Here is a 14,780-nt window from a genome sequence, read left to right on the forward strand (position 1 = left end):
TTACTGCCAGAATTTGACTGTCTTGTAAAATCTCAGATCAAAGACAATAAGCAGTATCCACTAGAATTGAGGAACAAAAAAAGAGGGGGTTGGAACTATTAAATACATTCCCCACAGCAAAGGTCAGATAAAAAGTTCAAGCGTTGTTTGTCAAGAGAAGTCAGTACACCATATTTGTCACAGAAAAGACTCATGGATGAGTAATCTACTAGTGATTAATTTACTAATAAATCAATGTGGCTCTCATTTTAGAGACACTAGTTCTGCTTCCCTATAGAAGTGATTGTGAACCGGTGTTACACAGACGTGAGCATGGAGCAGCGCAACGCCAGAACTCTCACCTTTGGGTGCTGCAGTCTTCTTTGGAATGCCGAATTCTGAATCTGAGTCAGAGTTTACAGTTTCCACCTTCTTGGTCTTGGGAGCTCTTTTAGGTTTAGGGGGCACATCTAGTTTTGCTGTTAGAAGTTAGAGATACTAAATATGTTAAATTCACATATTGGTTAGAAGCATTACATTTTATTAGATACTCCAATTACAGCATAAATAGCAGATATTAAAACACGATGAGCGGTTTCTGCACTTGGAGAAAACATACTTCAGGTTTTATGCTAAAACTGCAGGGAATAAACAGGAGGGTTCTTTGAGATGTATCTGTGCATTCAGCAACTTCCAGTGGTTTTGATTAAATACTTTTACATATTTTTGAGCACAAACCAGGTTACCAGTAACTAAAGCAGCAACAGAAGTTCTCCAGGTTGTATACTTTAAACACATTTGGATACACTGCAGCGTTTACAGGTAGAGCTTGCTGCTTGGGACATTTTTGCCTTCACAGTGGTACAACTGCAGGACAACCTTCCTCGTGATTACTGCAGGAGTTTGAGAGACAGTGCATCTGACACTGTGACATTGTTTTCTGTCAATCTCGGTGAAAAGGAACTTCAGAAAAAGCAAAAAGAACAAGAAAGGAACATATCTGTGGATTTCTTAGATCATTTCAACTACTGCTACACAAGTAGTCTTGCCATCTTTAGGACAGTCATTAGTACGTTCACACAATGGGTGACAAGGGATAGAATCACAGAATCATTTAGGTTGGAAAAGACCCTTTAAGGTCATCAGATAATGTGCTCTATATGCTTCCAGACAAGACAGTCTTTTCCAGAAACCTTGGATATGCTACTGACCAACACTATCAGCCGTGAGTACCTCAGAGATGATGAGACACATGTAAAAACACTCTAGATAGAGACCAGAAATGCAGACATTTGTGAGAACTCAAGCTTTCGTTTATGGTATCACTAGGGCAATGTGCTCAGACAACAAGAGTGTCTCCACAAACTTTTTGTCTGTGATGCCTGAAACTGCTACCCACTGGAGAGTCACTGCAAAGACAGTTACGTCTTTCCAGCTTCTTGTGATAATACCTACTGGGTATTCCAAGTACCAGGTCCTAACAATACAAAAAATAAAGCATCATGGACAGGAAAAAAAAAAAAAGCATTGGCTACAGCAGCATTTCAGGTACAACTTGGGAGGGAAGCAACAGTGCTTATGGAAGTCAGGAAGCATATTTGAAACCAGCTTGAAACAAGTCTTTCTAGGTATCTCAGCTGGGAAAAACCAGCTATATTAGCATAAAGTAAAACTAAATAAACCACAAAGACCTACCAGTAAGCCTGAAAAAAGTACCCAGCAACTAAAAGCAGAAGGAATACTTTCTAAAAGCATCACCAAAAGTAAGTAGCTAGCTAGTTATCAGTAAATGAGAGCAGTGTTACCAAAGGTACATGATTTTAGGTCCCATAAGGCAACGAAGCCCTTCATACAGGAAAAAGCTTTACCAGCATAAGAAACATAGACTAGAGGGCAGGGAAGGGAAAGATTCAGATGTTTTATCAACTTGCGGGTAACAAGCTGAAATTGTGATCAAGAGAGCCTCAGTAGAAAGGATCCATTTTAGATTCAGGTGACATTCAATATCAGGAGCAGAGATTTAGATGTCCATCTACAGGAATTATGCTTTGCACTGATCCTCATGCTGTTAACATGAAATTTGCATACCAGACAGAAGCCACGTATGCTCCATTGAAAAGTACTACCCAGCACATATACTATGAGATGTAACTATCTTCAGCTGTCCCTGAGTCTTCAAGTTTGTTGTTAACTGGTATTCGAAAGGGGCAAACTTCTCACTGACAAACAAGGAATTGGGGAGGAGGAAATAACTGGAGAAAGAAAGAGAGGTATAACACAGTGCCATAAACACTGGACTTGTTCCTCCTTTGAAACAGCCTGTCATCACTGGTCAACTCCTGTGAAGTCTGCTTCCAGAACACCAAGTCCAAAGGACAGCAAACCTCTTCTTATCTGGTGGCTAAAGTAACAGTGTCCATGGCTTCCAGAACAAGCATCTCCCTCTGTGGTAACTCTAGTGGGATTCTGAACCACTACCTTAGATTATAAACCTGATGCCTGCACAAGTGGGAAGGATCTCTGACAGCAAGTAGACCACAATCAGCTCAGCCAAGCTCCCCACTAGGTATCGTGACATGAAATGGAAGTCTACCGTGGGGTCAATGTACATGGGCTTTCTAGAAGCCCATGGTTTTGGTAGAAAGTCCAGGAATGGTATCAGTCCTACAGCTGATGTAAAGGGTACATCTCACTTCTAGAATCTCAGCAGCTGGGCTGTTCAAGGCAAGTAGCTGCTTATAATCGAAGACTGCTTTTCAGATTTCCCTTAGGCTTACTATAAAGCAGTAGAACTACAGACCTCTCTAATGGTGCATGGAAAGCAAGCTCAACAGTCTCTTATCTCTGTAGTGAACTCAAATTCATCAAAGTCTGAAAAGAAGCTGAACTCAGATCTATTCCTTTATTTCTTCTCATTGAGAAGGGAATGTGGCTGTACAGATAGCAAGGCACAAAAAAATGGTTCTTCAGTTTCAGCTCTCCATCCTTACAAATCCAAGCTCTGAAATCAGAGAAAAATCAAACAACTCTGGAACAATTGTTTCAGCCACACAGCAGGCATTCCCAGTGCGAGTGGGTGGAATATTAAACCACCAGAAAATGGATTTTTAAGGGGCTGCTGATACAGGGCATAAAGATGGACTTAGAATCCAGGAGACTACTAGAAGGATACCAGATGACCAATGAACTAAGCATGCTGGGTTATCACTGCACTGTCAAACTGTGATCATGTCTAATCTAGGCAAAGGAGAAGAGATGAAAACTGGTGAAAGCAACCTATCATAGTGTCATGCACTGAGAGGGAGACTGTGTCCCTAAAGCTACTCTGAAGGCAAAAATTAAAACTTTGGCTTGAAAGAGAGCCATATTTTGTGAGTGTCAAGGTTAATTAGAAACTCAGAAACAGATCATAGCTACATTTTAAGTTTCAAGTTGGTTAATGACAACTCATCACATCCAGGCCTTCAAAAAACAGAGAGGGAGAAAGAGATTGAATGTTAAATTGCATCCATGCATAGCTACTGCATACACAGTTCTCTGTTGTATTTACTGCAGTATAGTCTTGTTTTTACTGTAGTACAGAAGTTTAACATAAAAGACGATTGTATTAGAGATCAGCTATTTCTGTAAACAATCTTCATTTATTGTATTATAGAACTTTACTAGCTGAAATAGTTTGAGAAGCATTCAGACATTTGCCGATTCAAACAGTTTACAAATGAGATTAGACACAATGTAGCAAGAAAGAGATTAGAAATAGGGAAGCAGTGGGGGAGAGGATGAAAAGATGCTGCAATTCATTGGTACCTAAGATATTTTTTTCTTATTGTTAAGCGAGTAAGTTAACTATCGTAACTGGCTGCTTTCTTGCAGATTTTCTCATGATATCTTTTTTGGGCAGAATTAATATACTATGTTCAGCTGCAAGTTGGTCAAAAGAAGTTTTAAAAAACAAAGGCCACAGTATAAAAAAAATGCTTTTGAAGGGCAAAAGATTAAGCAGAAAGGAAAAAAGGAAATTACCTAAAAGACATACAGGAAGAAAGGCAAAGATCTGAAAGCAACAAAATCCCCAGTCTATTATGTGCTAGGAACTGTATTTTTAACCTATTTAAACTACTTTTAGGTAAGAAAACACATTATTTTCACCATTAATTATGACAAATATCTAGCATAATCTTTAACACACATTTAGAAACAAGTCCAAGTCTTTCAAGTAACACTAACAACCAATAAATCAATATTCCCCAAGAGACACAGATCAAAAAAACCTTATTCCTACAAATACCCAAGCGTAATCACAGAAACAAATCCAAATAATAAACACTTCTCGGAATGGTCCTTAATTCCACAATGTAAGATCCTGCAAGATGTCTGTTCTAAAAGCCTGATTAATAATTGAAAGAATTTATACCTCTGAATTCAGAGGAGTGCCTTTCAACCTCTGTTTCAAGAAGAGAAACAACTGTGTCAAGTAGAACTTACTGTGGTAGTTTGCTGTGCCGGTTTTGGCTGGGACAGACTTAATTTTCTCCATAGTAGCTAGTATGGGCCTATGTTCTGGATTTGTGCTGAAAACAGTGTTGATAATGCTAGAATGTTGCCATTATTGCTGAGCAGAGTCACTGCCTTTTCTGCCTCTCACCCCACGCCACCAGTGAGCAGGCTGGGGGTGCACAAGAAATTGAGAGGGGACAAAGCTGGGACAGTTGACTGCAGGTGACCAAAGGGGTATCTCATACCATGTGATGTCATGCTCAGCAAAACCCGAGGGAAAAAGGAGGAGGGTGGGGATGTTCAGAGTAATTGCATTTGTCTTCCCAAGACATGATGGAGCCCCGCTCTCCTGGAGATGGCTGCCTGCTGGTGAGAAGTGGTGAATGAATTCCCTGTTTCTCTTTGCTTGTGTGCGTGGTTTCTGCTTTACCTATTAAACTGTCTTTATCTCAACCCACGAGTTTCTCCCTTTTACCCTTATGATTCTCTACCACATCCCACTGAGGGGGAGTGAGCAAGCAGCTGTGTGGTGCTTAGTTGCTGGCTGGGATTAAACCATGACACATATTTAAGACCTAAATATTTCTTGGGGATTCCTCCTTTGCACTTGCTCTCCTTCCTTTTAAAGTAAGTAAGTTAGATCCATTATAGAAGACTATCTTCAACTCAAAGGTCATCTTGTTTCACTTATTTCCTGAGAGTAAAAACCCTCCATTAAACTAATCAAAGGTTGAACACCAACTTCATACATGGAAAGTATTAAGTTGACACTATAGTAGCCCGTGGAAAGGAAGAAATTGGTATCATTAAGGAGCTGGAAGAAGTTCACACTATATGCTGAATTTCACTGAGTTCAAAATAAATGAATGCAGTTCCCACCTCGAAGACAGGAAGAGACAATGCAAAGGTAGAGGAGATTAGTTTTAAAGAAATGCATTGGCTTACAGGACAATCCTACACATACCCTTTTTAGCAGCTACTGTTTTACTTGGAATCTTCTCTGTTTGTTTCGGGGCAAAAGATGATGAGAAAACAGGAGCAGAATCCTCTTCGTCACTGTCCAATTTTGTTGTATCTACAATCACAGAGTATGTCTAGAATAAGATTCATTCACTACATAGTTTAAATCATCAATATTAATTACAGTCAAAATCAATCTTTAAAAAGTGTTGATGATAATACATCTAGGCTATGGATGTACTGTGACTTTCTTATCTATGATAGAAGCTTTGCTTCTCTAAGGATCAGAACCTCCTTCCCCTTTCTAAATCTGAACATCCTTCTCCTATAACTACTATGTGAAGTTTGTGTATACCACAAACTCCCTAATATATTCCATAATGGTTGTTATAAGATTAAATAGATCAGGGAAATCAAGCTCACCATCATCTGTCTTCTGAGAGTAAGATGGAAAAGAGAAGATGTTTCCAAAATCTTGATGTTTCTTGTCTTGAGATGTTTTTCTACTTCCAGACAGGAAAAAGAAATTCTATGAGTTGCATTAACCACATACTGAATTATGTAGGCATTATAATAGCCATTTGAAATTAAATTCCTATTTTAGTACTACAAAGTATTTCTAGCATTTTTGTATATGTTTGCAGCAGTTAAACCCCTAAAATCACCATTCAGTCATGAACTTCAGGCATTTAAAATTAACAGAATTACACTTTTTTCAATAGTTGTGCATACCAGACTGGCACAAGATGGAAAACAGAGACTCTTACAAAATGTAGTTTAACAGATGATATTACTGACAGTATACCATAATTTGATAAGTCATGTTTACCTCTGCATAGGTCAGTTGTTGAGCTCTGTATCAGGCTGTGATAACATACACTTTAATTCCTCCCCAGAAATGTATAAATTTTATTTTACATGGTACATGTAGAGTAATAACAGGTTGATGTTGCTCAGTTTTGTTCAGACACTTCTGCTTCAAAAAAATTATTAGTAATGAAATACTGCTGAGTTACAGTACTTACTCTGGAGATGGCTTTGATTTGGCTGGGGAGAAATCATATTCATCTTTTTCTAAACTGTCTGAAGGAACAAACTCATCCTCTCTGTCATTTGTAACTGGAGAGGCTTTTACTTTGAGCTCATCCAAATCATTATTATTGTTGGTATCATCATCATCATCGGCATCATCTTCTTCTTCTGAGAAGTCAAAAGTATACTTGGGCCTCTCAGCTAAAAAAAAAAAAAAAAAAAAAAAAAAAAAAATCACATATAAACACATTTCAAGATAGGTGTTTATGTTAAAACATAAATAAAACGGAAGTCCCTAAACAATCCTTGCCTCAGAATATACAAGACAAAAGGCTGGAAAGAAATTTTTTGAGCCTGGAAGAATAAAAGGATATAATTTAAAGTGTTACCAAACATCTAACACTTGTGTCTTGCTCAGACACCTTCAGCTAACAGCATTACAGAGACAGCATTGCATAAGTACTTTTAAGGAAGGAGAATCCTTCACTTTTCTTGAATCTATCATTTGAACATTCTTCCTAATACAGTGCTTGAGCAATTGATCAACAATTTTCCATTAAAACCTGGGTTTTTCTTAAACTATCAAATGTTTATGTACTTTCCAAAGTTTGTCTCTGATATTTTTGCTTTTCAATGGACTGTTCAGAGTTTGATAAATTTTTACTAGCCATTTGGGCTTTGGGGCCTTATTTGACAGTATAATTGCATTAGAGTAATTTTTCTGTTTGTAATAGTATTATCCTCTCTATTTCTTGTATAATTCACTAGTTTTGTAATTTTTATTCTAGTGTTTAGAAAAAGGGAAAAGATTTCTGAACCAAGTTAAAAAATCTTTCATATCAACTCTTTAGTTCCGGGTCTTGACATTAAGAGTTTTTTCACTAACTGCACAGTGAGGAAAATGTAACGCAAGCTACCTGTAGGGAGATCAAGTCCTAAAGGAAGGCTATGGTCAAAGGAAAACATAGGTAGTTGAAACTGTCAGTCACACTGTGCAATTCACAAAAGCTTGGGTACCTGCAGCTCTCCTAAGCAGAGAGTCTCTTGGAATAATCACGGGCTCATTCTCTTCTAAATCACTTTCAGACTTGGATTCATCATCTGACCATGGGTTTCGTTTCTTCACTTTTTTTGTGCTGGATTTTGTAGATGACGGTGTTCTTCTTACCCTAGTACCTGCCACAAGTTAAAGCATTTACTACAGTCATAGTAAAAACATTTTTATCTCTTCCAATTGTTTATGATGCTAAATTTTTATCTTTAAAAGTTCTCCTTTAAATGTTGCAAATTTTCTTCTCCTTCTTGAAGAAAAATTTAACGTGATGAACAGATTTCACATAGAACCTGAGCTGCTGTTGCCAAAACAATTTGTTTTATGACTGAAAAACATAAAAGTCTCTAATTTGAAGTTTTAGCTCCTCTGCAGTCAAACTTCCATTTTTTTAAAGGCTGCTGGGTTGTCCAGGAAAAGAACAAGCAGTTTTCCGTTATTCAGGGAACATGATCAGGAACAGTTATTGGAAAAATCCAATTAACATGGGAAGCAGAGGATACCCTATCAGGGAGTACAAATGCAGTCAGTCAACTGCAGAGCAAGCTCAGGTCAAGCTGGGCTGATTGGTTCTGGCTCAACACCAGACAGGATACATTTGAGCTGTATGTAGACAACTCAGTCAGAACTGTACTCAGTTAATCTATTCAGGTTGGATAATCCCCTGAATAATTTAAAACAGATCTTATCTCAGAAGAAGTATTTCCATAACCACTTTTTATTCCTTTTTTAAAAGTCTCTTACTTAAACCTTCTCTTTTGTCTTTAGCTTTCCTTTTTTTGCTGCCCCCTCCATTACTATGTATTTCTCAAATGGTAATAATAAATTTCTACTAACAGAGGAAAAAGGAAAGTTAACAGACATTGATTGGTCTGCCAAGCCATAACATGCATAACTTTTAAAAGTCAGAATGACTGAATATGTCAATAGGAAAATATGTTTATTTAATCAAGTTTTACAATCTCTACTATTACTCAGACTGAAGGCGAGTGCCATGCCCTCCTTCAAGGTCAGAGAGCTTGCAAACTAGAAATTTCAGTTTGCACATAATTAGTCCAATTATGTAAAAATAATCTATTTTCTACTCACAAATTCAAATACGTAGATCCCAAAAAAATGAAATGTAGAAAACTTAAATCCACCACGCCCAGAAAAGCAGCTTACATAACAGAAATTTCAGCAGAGTACTTTCAAGTACTTCTCTTTAGGGAAGAATTTCAGATGAAGTAGTGATTACCGTGGTATGTTTCCCTTCTCACTATGTGTTAAAAATATATTTAATACCCAATTAGTACACACAACTAAGGTTAACTATGACTGTGTAAGGATCTTACCAGGCTCCTTCTTCTCTCTCTTAGGTTTAGGAGTTTTAGCTGCTGCAGCTGATGTATTCAGTGAGTCATCCCCACCACCCTCAGCTGGCACACCACCAAATTCTTCATCAAATTCCATTTTTATTGCTAAAGAATCAGTTTCACCCTAAACATATATAAAAAGGTTGGGCAAAATGAAATAAATTATACCTTTATATGTCAAGATAGAACTGAAATAGTTTTGTAGAAGATAATAAATGAAAGTAGACTAGGATATTGACATTTGTCTTGTAAAGAAGAAATTGCAATAAAACCATGTGAACAATAAGTAGTCAAGAGGCTTACAAATGTAAAAAATCCAGTATTAACTTCTTCATGCATTAGGTCAGCAAAATAGTATAAATACAGCATTAATAAGGTCTAGCAGTTTGGATTTATGCTACCAGAGTGGAAAAATACAGCATTTAATAATACATAATCTTAACTATAGCAATATTTGTGATTTACCTTCTTCTTTTTCAACAATTTCCTACTGGCATCAGCTTTCATGGCAGATGTAATCTGTGGAACTATTCTTCTGCCAAATGGTGACGGCATGGTCTCTTCCAACTGAAGCTTCTTCATTTTGGGTTTACCAACTTTTCCTTTTATTGGTTTGCCAACCATGCCAGCCAAAACATCTTCTCTTTCTTGTGCTTCTACTTTCTAACAAATAAGGAGGGGGTTGAGGGCAGGGGAGAACACATGTTTTTTTAATGAGAACAAAGTAGAACATGGTGATTATTTATGATTATTCTCATTTTAACATGGAGCATAAGAGTTTCCTTAACTCTCACTTGAATTGTAACACACTTTCCAGTAATAGAAAACCAATCACTTTATCTTGGTAAATTCTTCATTACCCTGTTACAGTTAAAAACTACTTTTATTCAAAATTAAATAAATATGAACTTTTGGACACTGCTAGAAATCTTTCTTTTATTAAATTTCTATTTCTTATGTACGTGTCTGGGTACTGATGTAATTTTCAGTATTTTAGTGTTTAATTTAAGCAGCTAGTTTCTAGAGTAGTTTTTAAGGCGCATTTTCCAGTTCTTTAATCAGCTTTTTTCACAGTATGAACATATAGCTGAAATACAGACATCGGAACAGAACACTTCCAATTGCAGCTGTACCACGAACACACGGAGAAATAAAGCATCTTGTATTATCCTGTGTCACTTCAAAAGATTACATCAGCCCCTTTCAGGCAACATTCAAAGCTGAGGCTCAGCAAGTTATTCATCAATTGGACTTTACCTTTCTCCAGGGTTAGCGGTGAGGCAAAGTAAGAGCCCCTCATATAGTACTTATGGTCTACACGCTTCGTTACTTCATGTACAGCTTTGCATTTGACAATACTTATTGTCTCACAACCAATTAGATCATGTAGAACTAGTATAATTATTACTATAACAAGTTACCACTCGCATTTTTTTTTTTGGTGTCATCTGAAAACAAATTTTCTCCTGGTAATTTTTCTTTTAGCATCACCAACTTGGAAAAAACATTAAATTGTATAGATGCAAGAAACAATCCCAGAGGAACACAACTAGGAACACAAATACTCAGTAATGATTTCCCACTTATGACTATATTTGGAGGTCTATCTGCTCTTATTCCAAAACATGGTGGTTTGGGGTTTTTTGCTTAAATTTTAATACTTTTAATTAATTAATGCTTTTAATTAAATGAATTTAAATTTAATATTTTTAGAAAGATAGGTAAAATAAAACATACTTCAAGCTCTTCAACAAAGGCTGCTAAATCTTCTTTCCAGAGATCTGAAGAAGATTTCCTTTTAAGGTCATTTAGTTCTCTCTCCTAAAACATGAAAGCAGTATGTAGAGTATAAGGTACTAAGTTAGAACTAAAGTAAATACTGTTGAAACTGAACATTCAGTTAGACACATCAGTAATTATTATATCATTTTAGAACAAGCCTTCCATGGTGTACCAACCTTTGAATCTCTCTGCTTAATTAACTCTTCTACTTTCTCTTTTGTGAGCGACCACAAAGACATGTTTAAGATATAGTTAAAGTCAGGGCCAGAAGTTGAGCCAGAAGCAGAGGAAGCATCATCATTCGGGTTCTGTGGGTCCTCCTCTTCTGCTGCCTGAAGTGAAATATTCACAAGTATTAATAATCTTAGTTCTATGCATGAACTGTAACGCTCTACCAAAGCACCACCATAGAGTAGTAAGGTGTACCCTCACAGATTCAATAACTTTAACATTTTCTGGACCTTTCCAAAAGGCCTTGCTCCTGTGACCTTCTACAGTTGGATTATTCAATCATTTGATTTAAGAAAACAAATCTGAACCTAATGCTAGCTGTATGCCTTGTATGTTGGCTATAGGCATTGGTACCATCCTAGCTATCTCACGGGTTGACATATTTGCCCTTGGGATATTCATGTCTATCTGTTTCTTTAGAAATGAGCACAATCTTCTGGTTAAAACTGCTATCAAAGCCCTGAATGTATAAACTGTGGTTTGGAAGTGGATCAAAATTTCTCATAATTTTGTTCTAAAACCCAACACACTACATGGAGTTAAAATACAGTAGTAGAAAAAAAAAGCAAAGCAAACACAATGAAAAACGAATAGCGAATGCAGTGGTAATGGCACAGAAAAGGGGTGGCTGACAAAAATTTTCAGTTGCTTTTCAAAGTAGTTTCATCTTCCCATAGTAAAGCATGAAATTAAACTTGTCACATATCTCTTTTGGAAGTTAGAAAACTCTTGAGTTTTAAAAAATCAGAAATAAAGCAACTTTATTATAATAAGTTCAAAAGTCATAGCTTTATAATATTCATGTTTCATTACAGAAAACTGATTAATAAGTTGTATAGAATAATTACATTTTGCAATCATATGACAAAGTAGTAATAAGAGGAAAATCAGTTATATGTGTCGGGTAACTGATGCAGCATTTTATGTATCAGAAAGTCACTCTTTATGTATTAATCAGAAATTGAGTTGCCACTTTTGATTTGGCTATGTTAAGAAATTCAGACCTCTGTATTCTCATTTTCAGACTTGTATTATCTAGTTTTCTTCTAAGAATTGTCCATATATGATACCAATATTATGTGACAGTATTTTTGTACAAGTTCAATGTATTTTTAAAAATGGAAGTCAATACATAACCTTTTTAGAAGTGGTGTGTTATAAATTAAGTTAGACTACTAGAAAACAACTGTCTGAATAATATAATTTATAACATTAACAGCATCAAACATATCCAGAGATTTCAGATTATTACCTTTTCCTGTGCTTCTTTCCAGGCTTTTACTGGATCAGATTCATAACCTCTCTGGACCAACATCTGAATTAAATCTCTTTTTGATCTGTTCTCTACAATACACACACACACAATCAGGTTAAAAAAAAGAAAAAAGTGTCGTGAAAAGAAATGTCTTACATGCAAATACATTCTGTTATATTTAAATCATTTCCAGATTTTCCCCCAGTGTTACCAATTTTAACTTACATTTACTCACCTATGGTAATTTTTCCTTGTATCTTCTCCAGAACAAAACGAGCTTGATTGTTAAGCTTGGTAGATTCTGCGCCCAACATTCCCACAAGCCACTCCTTGCGTAAACTATAATAATGTAATCGCAAATCAAAGAACTCCTTCAAGATGTCTTGCACAGTTTCATACTTCTTTAAACATCCCATATGATCAAACAGCACCTATAGAATATATAATATACTGCTTGAGAGAGGTTGCATAACTCAAACTTTGTTAACCTTTGTGTACAAGCTTATTTCTATTGCACATATACATGCACTAAACAAAAAGCGGTATTTTGAAGACCGTGAACTCAAACCTTACTATGGAACTACACAGCACATAGCTGGAGAGATTTTATTTCTATCACAAGTTGATTTAATATGAGATTTATGGTAACACGTTCAAACAAGACGACAGCTATATAGAAAAATATGCCTAAATTCAGTTGAATGACTGATTTTATTTATTAAAGCACAAGTCCAGTAGCACCTAATGATTCACAACTATTTAACATCAGAGTTGAAAAGCATCTTTAACAATCTTTCAGTTCAACTAGGAAATCTGCCACTTTTCAGCCGAGAAAACTGCCACCCTTCCAAGTTCAAGCACAAAGTAAGAAATCAGTTTTACATCATAGGTGGAATCAATCCTGCCTGACTTGTGACATCTCCAGTTTAGACATTTATAGGTGAACTAATCACCCTAGGTGCCCTTAGCTAAAAGAAATAAACCCCTCTAGAGGGCAATTAATCTACCTAAAATACCCTATTTGGGAGTTGAGTGAAAAATTACTAGCTCGCATAACTTTTTAAGATGCTTAAACTAGAGCAGATTAATTCCTACACATATACAGAAAGCAGCCCTTACTATTTATTTTAGTAGGCAGAAAACACATGATTAAGATACAAAACATTTTGTAATCTATTAAACATTAATTTGAAGACAGATTCTGACAGTAGTTCATATGGTTGTTTAAACCTATGAGAAATATCACCTTGATTTGGTAGATTCACTTTTCAAACACTATCTACAGAATGAGTTGAGCAAGACTTTTTTCCTCTTCCAATTCTATGGTCTTTATTTTTAACCTATTTTCACATAGCTTTTGATTTATAGAAAAATAGCAACAGTAATGGTATTTCTGCTTTGTGATAACATCTGAAAGTAGTATCTGCCATTAAAAAAAAAAAATTGCTTTTTCAGTCTCCGTAAAGACAGATTGTTTGGAAATATTCTGGCAGAAATTATCTTACAATTCAAATCCCTCCTGTAATAGACAGATGTATATTTACTCACATTCTTACTCTCATCTTGCTACAAGCAAAAATACACCGTATGAGTATTTTACATCACTGTTATGTCTTCAGCAGCTTAAGGATAGTGTTTTCTATAACCTACAACCTAAACCAGGATTTATGTTGGTGGAAACACTGAATCATTTTACTCCTATTAGAATATTAATAGTCCTGCATAAAGTGCAATTTTGAAAACCTAGCTTGTCTCAAGTTCAAAACTCAAATCTAATTATAATAAGGCAGAAAGCTATTTGTATGATCTACTTTACATTAGCTATTTTTGCTTTTCAAATACAGGAATTTTCAGTCACAGGAAACTAAGCACCTCGAGCCTGTCTAATCTGGTTTGAAAGATTCGTCAAGACTAAAATGGATTTGCTGATCCATACTGACTTAATATTTGTCATCACTACAATTTTCTACTATTCAAACAATTTCAAATACACAATACATTGTTCAATACCAAGCACCAAAGTACACTACAAAAACATTTGTGTTTAAAACAAGCAACAGTAAGGATTCTGATAGTCAAACATGAAAAAGTTACCATAGAATTACAAGTAAGACTTGTTTGAAGCTTAAAGACTTTGTGCAATCCAGCAGCTTCTGCCTGTGCAAGTTTTTCTTCTGTCATCTTCACAACAAATTTCACAGTCGTATCAGTGTGGTATTCCTTATAGTCAGAAATTAATGCTGGAGTTTTTTCAGTTCCATTCAACATAGGTTCCAGAACCTGTTCTTTGTATACCTAGTAAAAATAGGGTAGCAAAAACCAGAAACACTTCTTAAAATCCCTAATTCATTAAACCAACTGAACAACATAAGATTTCAAAGCTTTGTGCATTGCATCTGATACCAATTACAATTTACAGTTACAAAATGCAGGTCAAGACTAGCACAAAAGTAAGAGGCATCTAACAAAAACAAAAAGACTACTCAAAAGAAAAAGGATTAAATATAATTCAGCAGTAGAAGCAAGTATTCTTTGCAGTATGGACAGTAGATGGCACAAGTAGAAAACCATCTTCTATAAAGGCACACCAAAGAATGAAACCACGTTCCCTTCCATGTATGTGTAAGTCACCAGAAAT

The 14,780-nt window shown here is 35.9% G+C and overlaps 1 protein-coding gene across 2 annotated transcripts in view; it reads right to left on the reverse strand.

Annotated features, from left to right (window-relative positions):
- TOP2B (DNA topoisomerase II beta) overlaps positions 1 to 14,780 on the reverse strand; it is a 65,246-nt gene that overhangs the window by 1,286 nt on the left and 49,180 nt on the right. The window contains exons 23-34 of one of the 2 annotated variants that reach the window (XM_074900545.1): positions 14,237 to 14,437; positions 12,378 to 12,573; positions 12,140 to 12,231; positions 10,833 to 10,988; positions 10,612 to 10,695; positions 9,340 to 9,537; positions 8,854 to 8,998; positions 7,486 to 7,644; positions 6,462 to 6,669; positions 5,860 to 5,939; positions 5,441 to 5,551; positions 342 to 458 (exon numbers count right to left, since the gene is read on the reverse strand). In XM_074900545.1, the coding sequence (XP_074756646.1) occupies positions 342 to 458; positions 5,441 to 5,551; positions 5,860 to 5,939; positions 6,462 to 6,669; positions 7,486 to 7,644; positions 8,854 to 8,998; positions 9,340 to 9,537; positions 10,612 to 10,695; positions 10,833 to 10,988; positions 12,140 to 12,231; positions 12,378 to 12,573; positions 14,237 to 14,437 (1,747 nt within the window). Of the gene's footprint in view, positions 1 to 341; positions 459 to 5,440; positions 5,552 to 5,859; positions 5,943 to 6,461; positions 6,670 to 7,485; positions 7,645 to 8,853; positions 8,999 to 9,339; positions 9,538 to 10,611; positions 10,696 to 10,832; positions 10,989 to 12,139; positions 12,232 to 12,377; positions 12,574 to 14,236; positions 14,438 to 14,780 lie in introns of both variants that reach the window. The other variant, XM_074900544.1, reaches the window with a different exon arrangement.

This window comes from Athene noctua, chromosome 2, assembly GCF_965140245.1.
Source record: "Athene noctua chromosome 2, bAthNoc1.hap1.1, whole genome shotgun sequence".
Classification (NCBI taxonomy): Eukaryota; Metazoa; Chordata; class Aves; order Strigiformes; family Strigidae; genus Athene; species Athene noctua.